This window comes from Chanodichthys erythropterus, chromosome 13 (genome assembly GCF_024489055.1).
Source record: "Chanodichthys erythropterus isolate Z2021 chromosome 13, ASM2448905v1, whole genome shotgun sequence".
In the NCBI taxonomy this organism is placed as follows: domain Eukaryota; kingdom Metazoa; phylum Chordata; class Actinopteri; order Cypriniformes; family Xenocyprididae; genus Chanodichthys; species Chanodichthys erythropterus.
The window spans coordinates 20,620,373-20,630,973 of record NC_090233.1 but is presented as its reverse complement, the minus strand read 5'-3'; the positions used below and the strand labels follow the sequence as shown (position 1 = coordinate 20,630,973).

The window sequence follows — 10,601 nt, the reverse complement described above, 5'->3', positions numbered from 1 at the left end:
GGTTTTAATGCTCTAATTTAACACACAAAATACATTATCCTTCAAAAGTATGATTTTTTTTTTTTTGTAAGAAGACTCTTATGCTCACCAAGACTACATTTATTTGATCGAAAGTCAAAGTACAGTACAGTAAAATACAGTATTCTAATATTTTTATATACTGTAATATATTTAAAAATGCTATTTATTCCTGTGATGCAAAGCTGCATTTTCAGCATCATTACTCCAGTCTTCAGTGTCACATGATCCTTCAGAAATCATTTTAATATGATGATTTGCTGCTCAAGAAACTTTTTAAATTATCAATGTTGAAAACAGATGTGCTGCTTAATATTCTTGTTGAACAGTAGTGTACATTGTAGTCGACACAAACCACGTTTATCCATTGCAAATGAACCCATGTTTAATCTGGTTTCTTTCACATTGTGTAGTTTTGTTTTTCAAGTATGTCATGTTGTCATTTTTCTAATTTGGCTAGTTTCAACAAAGTAAAAGATGAATTTGCACCAAAATACCACTGAATGCACAACCTCTGAATAAATATAGTACAGGAAGCATTTTATAACCTTGATTATAGATTAATGATTTCAGACAGAATTCATCTACAAAATGCACAATAGGAATACATACAACTTTTAAAACTATGATTATTTTATTCTCTTCCAGTTTAGTGACAATTGTGAGGATTTCAAATGACAATAATGTATAAAAATATTACACTAATATCCTACAGTAAATTCTGCTGCTGTAAAAACTTTACACACCCTGTAATATGTATTAATATATAACCGTGATGGAAGAAAGCCAGATGGATTACATATCAAGGGCAACAAAACAATCGCTCCCTGTTGTTTTTGAGGTGAATGATAAGATTTGTTGATTCATTAACTTAGGGTGTGGAGTGTTTCAGTACTTTGTTAAGGGAAACAGAGATTGTTGACTTTGTAAGGACTTCCTCCATTACAAAGGCATTTTGCTGAGAAGGGAAATCAGTTCTGCGGTCTCAACAATCCTAATAAAAACACAGTGTACATTGTATCTAAAAAGTATGAATCAGAATGCATGTCAACTGTTGTAGAGTTGAGAAGCTACAAAAATAGTCACGTCTCATGTGGTTCTTCCATATATCTTTCAAATATACATATATATTTATATTTATATTCTGTATGTTCAGTTTTCCTCAGAGGTCTGGACTCTAAGGACCTGTTTTCACCTGGTATTTAGATGCATTTTAATCAACCAAAAAGCAATACCAGGTGGAAACAGGGCCTGAAACGTATCCACAAGAGCATGTCGCGGTCACTTCCATTATATCTCGAGTATTGAAGATATTTCAGAGAAAGAAACCGTAGTAAACGCAATACTAAGGGATGAATCCGTGGGACAAATTTTAGATGTTTAGATTTAAAATAAACACTGTGCTTAAAAAGTGCTGTTCAGAAGTGGAAATTACTCTCATTTCCCACATTGTATTGTCCTGGTGTCCAAGTTCCAAAAGTGAACATTCATCTTGGTCTCAATCTCGATGTCTTTTAATATCTGTTGGAGAGAGGTATGAATAGCATGCATGTTATAAATATAAATATATGTAATTGTATCAGTATATTTAAAATCACCATGAAATTGACAATTCTTGATTTTATGGAATATTGCAGTATTTTTTTATAAATTATATGTGCACATTATTATTATTTTTAATTCATGTGCCTTTGTAATCTAATTGAAATATTTTCCTGCATCAGTGAACACCTCATCAAAGAGATGTTGCTGCAAGAGGGCGGGGCAACCTGTCACTCACATGATATCACAGCGATTTGATCCAATCAATTCCTGAGGGACAAAATTAAGTTGCGGCCTACATTTTTTCTTATTCGAGAAGTCGTTTCACTAGGATATACATCACAATAGGGAAGAAAAATCTGTCGCAACTTCCGTTTCATGTCGACTTCAAAGTAATGCTGAATTCGGAATCGCTTACTAGTATACTACTATTACTACTTTTACCATATCCTTCGATGGCAGAAATGGTAAGAGTAGTATGCGGTTCCGAATTCAGCATAAGTTTCCGCCTGATGTAATATTCGTCATCAGGAGGGTTCACAGATGTCCTGTAATTTTTGTGTTTTGTGCATATGTGTACGAGTAACGAGTGCTTGAAAACAAAGTCCACTAGATAGTGTGCATGCACCGAATGTGGCTTTCCATTCTCACGGCTAAAGGAGTATACTTTAGGCTTTGAAATACGGAGCAAAACGCATAAAACATATAAATATTCATAAAAAATAGACTTAAAATGTTATAAAGTGCAAACCTGCATGAACTGTTCAAAGGTGATTCCCTCATAAAATTCATCAGGACCCTAAAACAAAAAGGTTTCAGTTGTAAAATCACATCAGAATTTGACATTACACTGGCAATCAGATGAATTTACAATTTAGAGAAGCATCATGGACAGTGTTGCTAAATTAGCGACTTTTCAGACCTATTTAGCGACTTTTTTTTTCTTCAAATAAGCGACTAGTGGCAAGTCTACGCTTAGATTAAAGGGATAGTTAACCCAAAAATGAAAATTTGATGTTTATCTGCTTACCCCCAGCACATCCAAGGTGTAGGTGACTTTGTTTCTTCAGTAGAACACAAATGATGATTTTTAACTCCGTTAAACCGTTGCCGTCTATCAGTCAAATAATGCGGGTCAATGGGAACTTCTTTTATAAGAGTAAATAAAACTCGCTTAGACAAATCCAAATTAATCCCTGCGGCTCGTGACGACACATTGATGTCCAAAGACATAAAATGATTGGTTTGTGCGAGAAACCGAACAGTATTTATATCATTTTTACCTCTAATACACCACTATTTCCAACTGCGTTCAGCACTCGTTTAGTGAGGTCTGATCGCGCTCTGACAACGGCAGTGATGTCTCGCGCTTATACTTCAATGAGTGCTAGACATCCCTTCCGCTGTCAGAGCGTGATCAGACGTCACTAACCGAGTGCTGAACGCAGTTGGACATAATGGTGTATTAGAGGTAAAAAAATTATATAAATACTGTTCGGTTTCTCACACAAACCGAGCGTTTCGTGTCTTAGGACATCAGTGTGTCGTCACGAGCCGCAGGGTTTAATTTGGATTTGTCTGTGCATGTTTTATTTACTCTTATTAAAGAAGTTCCCACTGACCCACATTATACGGCTGACAGACGGCAACCGTTGGAGTTAAAAATCATCATTTGTGTTCTACTGAAGAAACAAAGTCACCTACATCTTTGATGCGCTGGGGGTAAGCAGATAAACATCAAATGTTCATTTTTGAACTATCCCTTTAAGTCAGGATTAGGCCTTAGTTCAGGAAGGACATTTAAGTAGCTTTTATAAATGTGCCTTAGAAAATAAACATTACTGGTGTGCATCTTGAGACAAAACAATGGCACTGACCTATTTTAAGATATGTCAGTACAAGTATTGGCCAATATTGTATTAAAATACAATATGTGAGCATGGATTAGGAGAGGAAACAGATGTAAAGTGCCGACAGCTGGCACATTACGTCATCTAGTGACATCTAGCTACATTTTGAGCAGGCTTTCGCTACTTTCCATTGAAAATAATCGGCAACACTGATCATGGAAAGTCACCGTACCATCTGACCCACTGTGACACTGGCGACTTCCAGCATTGCAGCATCTGAAATGGCTTTGGCGGTTTCTGCTCCTATGGTTTCAGAGCTAGACAGCAGCTCCTCTACCACCTACAATCACAATTACACAATCAGTATCAAAGCTGGTTACTGTGTTTGTTTGTTGTCATAGAAGTCAAATGATTCTTACAAGTCTATATTCATCCAGTGTGATGATGCCATCATTGTCAGTGTCGTGCATGTTGAACAGAACTACAGAGAAGAAAATATGCTTTTACCAGTTAACTGTTTGGTGCGCACAATCAAATTAAAAATGTATATATATCAACACTGAGAGAGATTGTTTCAAATAGTATCTCAAATGATGAGTATACATGTTAAAATGGACACATATAGTGATCACACTTGTATATCAACTTGTTTAGATCAATAACTGCAATTGAAAGGGTCTTTATTTCTTTATTCTCACAGCGTAGTTTCTCCTTCTTCATGTTTTTTTTCTCCTCCTCAGCAATGTGTGGTTTGGGTGGTCTGAAAAAGGCCAGGACGGTAACGAATTCCTCAAAGCCAATCTCCTGCAAACAGCCCTTCTCCTTTTGACCCAAGTTCCTGACAGCACACAGACATTATCTACTGAGTATATTTCGTGCCACAGCAGGGGTTCAGAGTTTTGTACCATTATAGGATAGGTATTCTAGGACACTTAATTTCTTTTCGACGTAAAAGGTAAAATAACTACAAAACACAAAACAATTCGTGAAGCAACAGCAAATGGAAAAACATCAAACCACATCTAGAAGAAAGCTGCAGACATTCTTCTCAAAACTGAGAGCCTTTCCTATCCTGTACGCACCTTGTGTCAAAGAAGGCCTCAATGATCTGTCTTCGGATTGGGTTGAGGGCCAAATTGTTAATATCCTCAAGGTGTTCACGTCTGAAATTTAGACAAAAGTGTTTTTTTTAACACTACATTTCATTATAAAGGAAAATTCATCCTCTCTGACTTCAAAACACAAACCTAATTCAATACTAAACCCCTTGTCCTATGAGATTAAGCAGAAGTTGCATCAAAATTAGAGAAGCACCTGGTAAAAACAACATATTGCAACAACGGATTTGGCTTTTTGTTAAACAGTAACTTACAAAATCTGCATTCACCATAATTTGCCGACCAATGGCTATTCCCTAACATAGGCATCAATGTAAAGTGTTTGATAGATGACCATTGTGACAGTATTTATTTGTTAAAAGTCATATAGTCTACAAACCCGATTCAGGACACTAAGAAATTGGGAATAAAAAAGGAATGCAATAATTTACAAATCTCATAAACTTATATTTTATTCACAATAGAATATAGATAACATATCAAATGTTGAAAGTGAGACATTTTGAAGTGTCATGCCAAATATTGGCTCATTTTGGATTTCATGAGAGCTACACATTCCAAAAAAGTTGGGACAGGTAGCAATAAGAGGCCGGAAAAGTTAAATGTACATATAAGGAACAGCTGGAGGACCAATTTGCAACTTATCAGGTAAATTGGCAACATGATTGGGTATAAAAAGAGCCTCTCAGAGTGGCAGTGTCTCTCAGAAGTCAAGATGGGCAGAGGATCACCAATTCCCCCAATGCTGCGGTGAAAAATAGTGGAGCAATATCAGAAAGGAGTTTCTCAGAGAAAAATTGCAAAGAGTTTGAAGTTATCATCATCTACAGTGCATAATATCATCCAAAGATTCAGAGAATCTGGAACAAACTCTGTGCGTAAGGGTCAAGGCCGGAAAACCATACTGGATGCCCGTGATCTTCGGGCCCTTAGACGGCACTGCATCACATACAGGAATGCTACTGTAATGGAAGTCACAACATCAGGAATACTTCCAGAAAACATTGTCTGGTGAACACAACCCACTGTGGCATTCGCCGTTGTCGGCTAAAACTCTATAGGTCAAAAAAGAAGCCATATCTAAACATGATCCAGAAGCGCAGGTTTTTTCTCTGGGCCAAGGCTCATTTAAAATGGACTGTGGCAAAGTGGAAAACTGTTCTGTGGTCAGACGAATCAAAATTTAAAGTTCTTTTTGGAAAACTGGGACGCCATGTCATCCGGACTAAAGAAGACAAGGACAACCCAAGTTGTTATCAGCGCTCAGTTCAGAAGCCTGCATCTCTGATGGTATGGGGTTGCATGAGTGCGTGTGGCATGGGCAGCTTACACATCTGGAAAGGCACCATCAATGCTGAAAGGTATATCCAAGTTCTAGAACAACATATGCTCCCATCCAGACATTGTCTCTTTCAGGGAAGACCTTGCATTTTCCAACATGACAATGACAGACCACATACTGCATCAATTACAACATCATGGCTGCGTAGAAGGATCCGGGTACTGAAATGGTCAGCCTGCAGTCCAGATCTTTCACCCATAGAAAACATTTGGTACATCATAAAGAGGAAGATGCGACAAAGAAGACCTAAGACAGTTGAGCAACTAGAAGCCTGTATTAGACAAGAATGGGACAACATTCCTATTCCTAAACTTGAGCAACTTGTCTCCTCAGTCCCCAGACGTTTGCAGACTGTTATAAAAAGAAGAGGGGATGCCACACAGTGGAAAACATGGCCTTATCCCAACATTTTTGAGATGTGTTGATGCCATGAAATTTAAAATCAACTTATTTTTTCTCAGTTTAAACATTTGATATGTCATCTATGTTGTATTCTGAGTAAAATATTGACATTTGAAACTTCCACATCATTGCATTCTGTTTGTATTCACAATTTGTACAGTGTCAACTTTTTTGGAATCGGGTTTGTAAAAAATGAGTGGCATTAAGTCATTTGTACAGTACCTTAAAGTGTCTTCATCTTGAGTCAGGTATTTAAATCTGTTATGGAGGTTTTTTATCTGCTCTATGGAAACTACAGTGAGAAAAAGACAGCAAATTCAGGAAGATTTCAAATAACTTCACAGAAAACAGATGGAGTGATGGAGACAGAAAATGGGCCGCTTACGAAATCGCATACTTCATTGAGTAGGTACTTATTTAAAAAGTACTTACTTTGCGACCACTAAAAAAATACATTCTATGTAGTATGAATGTGTGAAGTTTGAATGTAATCCAGACATACTACATTCGCCATGTTGTCATAATCATGTGACCTACCAGCATCGGTTGCGTTGCACAAATCCTCTCCCGTGGCCTCTTAGGAAAGTAAAGTGTCCGTCGTATGCACACTTCAGAATCTCAATGGAAGTACTAGGTACTAGGTCATCCAGGTACTTTTTTTTTTTTGCCTATTCTTTTATGAGTACTGTGAATTTGGACACTTTTTTTGGCACATACTGTTCTTCACCTACTATATAGTAGGAAAGTATTTTGAATTTTGGATGCAGCCAATATGTAATTGTGGGTGGGGTGCAAGATTATATAATCATAATAAACTCTAATGCTGTTCCAGCATTAGATTACAACAGGAGTAGGTGATGCACTCAATGTGCAACACTGTCAACATGTCACAGTACAATTGTATTTATAGATATATAGTCAACCAAAATAGAATGTGTAATCAATCCCTTATCTTATGACAGCTGCCACCAAACAAAAACACTGACTATTATCACTGCTCATACAACATGCAATTGTGGATCTCACTTCATGTCCCTGTGGGTCATAATACACACAAATAGGCCTACATTGATCTTAAGAGTCTCATTTCGTTCCCAAAATCAGCCAGTAATCTCAAAAAAGGCAAGCGTCAAATCCGACTTGTTTATAATTATGATACTGACCTTCATTAATACTTCTGTGATTCTGACATATTTTCAACATGAAATAGGCCTAAAAAGACTGTATTTGGGCAGTTTTCATTAGCTCTTATTGTGATAACATTGAGTTTTATATGGCAGTATGCTTCAAAGTCGAAAGTCGATTTTATCAAAAATATCTTCATTTGTGTTCCGAAGATGAACAAATGTCTTACGGGTGTAGAATGACATGAGGGTGAGTAATAACTGACATTATTTTCATTTTTGGGTGAACTAGCCATTTAAAACAATGCAAATATATTGTTGGTAGCACAATCTGACAGGTGTCATTTTTTGTCAGTTCACCGGCCAAAGTTAACTCTACCCTGATAGCACACGTACATCTCAGAAACGTCTATTTGATGTGCATGTTTACATCTGGAAGACATATTTTTTAGAGTGTTTGCTCATCTGCAAGATGTTTGAGGCTGCAAATTGTTTCCTGTCAGATATCAAAAAAACATTTAGAAAATGTCTTTAAGATGTTTAGGATTTAGAGTGTAGGTAAAACTGACATCTTAAAGACATCAATCAGATATTTGTAAACAGCAGATGCTTTCCAGATGAAGTGATCTTTAACAGACATCTTGCAGACATATGTGTGTTGTCTGGGTATTATAAGAAAAGCAAAAGAAAACTCCCGTTTTCCTGTGTTGATGTCAATCTTTATGACTGTTGAACGACTTCACACTTGGTAAAGTATTTGCAGTCCGTGCATTTCTCTTTGCGAGACACGAATAACTAGAATTTTTCATCAAGGGGTAGGTATGGGGGGTGTTATGGAGGACGGCCGGGCCACCCACCAGCAGAACATAAACCGGCACCTATGATAATGATGACAGGTATAAAAATAAAATATTTTTATATATATATATAAATATTTTTATAATATTATATATTATATTTTTAAGTGTTTTATTTTGAATGAATTTATTAAATGTATTTATTTTAATTTATACATTTTTTTTATTTAATGAATTATGAACACCCTGCAGTTCCTTTACAAACCCCAGCTGTAGACTATTATTTTCTGCTGTTAACTGAGACTTTTCTGTAATAGTGGAAATGACATGAAGAAGTAAATTATAGGCTAGTTCACACATACATGCACACAAGAAACAAAAACCAGTCAAACCAGAAAAACGCATATGTTAAGAACAGCAATTAGTTTAAAGGAAGCAACATCTATTGTACATTTCAACACAGTAGAGTTGAGTATAATCTATTTAGTGAGGTACAGTTTGTTTTGGGAAGATTTGTGGAATATAAATATTTTCACATTCACACAGTTGTACAGCAAATAACTCTCGTGAAAACACCTCTCCCCAGTAATGAGCTATGCACAGTGTCTGGGTTTCTAGTTATGAGTGGGATTACTTGAGATTCTACAAAAATGTCCCCCTAATTCTACATTCAAACTGAGTGAAACTCTGGATTGATTCGATTTTTGCCATTGTGTGTGTTGACAGTTCATTACTTTATGTACTGTATAGTATGCACACTGTATAGTGCACTGCAAATTTAGACAGAGGCTGTGCACTATGCATATATATATATATATATATATATATATATATATATATATATATATATATATATATATACAGTACAGTCCGAAAGTTTGGAACCACTAAGATTTTTTAATGTTTTTAAAAGACGTTTCGTCTGCTCACCAAGGCTACATTTATTTAATTAAAAATACAGTAAAAAACAGTAATATTGTGAAATATTATTACAATTTAAAATAACTGTGTACTATTTAAATATATTTGACAAAGTAATTTATTCCTGTGATGCAAAGCTGAATTTTCATCATCGTTACTCCAGTCTTCAGTGTCACATGATCCTTCAGAAATCATTCTAATATGCTGATTTGCTGCACAAGAAACATTTATGATTATTTTCAATGTTGAAAACAGTTGTGTACTTTTTTTTCAGGATTCCTTGATGAATAGAAATTTCAAAAGAACAGCATTTATCTGAAATACAAAGCTTCTGTAGCATTATACACTACTGTCAAAAGTTTGGGGTCATTTTTAAAAAAAAAAAATGAAAGAAATGAATACTTTTATTCAGCAAGGATGCATTAAATCAATCAAAAGTGGCAGTAAAGACATTTATAATGTTACAAAAGATTAGATTTCAGATAGACACTGTTCTTTTGAACTTTCTATTCATCAAATAATCCTGAAAAAAAATATTGTACACAAATATTTTGTACAATTGTACACATTAAATGTTTCTTGAGCAGCAGATCAGCATATTAGAATGATTTCTGAAGGATCATGTGACACTGAAGACTGGAGTAATGATGCTGAAAATTCAGATTTGCATCACAGGAATAAATTACTTTGTGAAGTATATTCAAATAGAAAAATTTTAAATTGTAATAATATTTCACAATATTACTGTTTTTACTGTATTTTTTATTAAATAAATGTAGCCTTGGTGAGCAGATGAAACTTCTTTTAAAAACATTAAAAATCTTAGTGGTTCAAAACTTTTGGACTGTATATATATATATATATATATATATATATATATATATATATATATATATATATAAATAAATAATATATATATATTATAACATATATAATATAGGCAGGAATGTACATATGCTTTGTTTGTTTGTTTGTTTGTTTGTTTGTTTGTTTAACCATGTGCACTGTGGTACTGTGGTATTCTTAGAGTATTGTGTATATGACTATATTCTAAAGTACTAAAGTATCATGATACTACCTTCTGGTACAATCACTGTAGCCTACCATAGAACTTTTTTTTTGTAAGTGTAAAGTATATTTTAGCACACCTGGAAAAATTTAGCTGTCTACATATTTAGAGAGTTAGATACTCACAGCCAGTTTTATCAGCCAGATCTTGGTACATATGCACTCCTCCTGACTGAGAAGCTCCCATGTTAACGTCCGGAAGAGATCAGTAAGATTTTCACAATGTGCGCTCTGATTTTGATAGCAAAGCTCCGCCCCTCTCATGACATATGCAAATAAGCGGCAGTGACACACAGACACACACAGCTCGTCCGATTTTTACTGCGTTTGCGATCAGAAAATTATTTTGAGATCCTGGTATTATCTCCATACTACCTAAAAGAACGTTTCTGTCATAGCAGATATTCGGGGTCGTGGTC

General features: G+C 35.3%; 1 protein-coding gene across 1 annotated transcript; it reads right to left on the bottom strand.

Annotated features, from left to right (window-relative positions):
• Window positions 1-205: 205 nt before the first annotated feature.
• On the bottom strand, window positions 206-10,375 carry tesca (tescalcin a). Its single transcript, XM_067406747.1, has 8 exons — window positions 10,309-10,375; window positions 6,495-6,564; window positions 4,493-4,573; window positions 4,109-4,248; window positions 3,830-3,891; window positions 3,643-3,750; window positions 2,312-2,359; window positions 206-1,539 (listed from the first exon to the last, which is right to left on the bottom strand). Exons 1-8 carry the CDS (start codon window positions 10,367-10,369, stop codon window positions 1,456-1,458), a joined length of 654 nt encoding a protein of 217 aa, XP_067262848.1. The 5' UTR covers window positions 10,370-10,375; the 3' UTR covers window positions 206-1,455.
• Window positions 10,376-10,601: the final 226 nt, after the last annotated feature.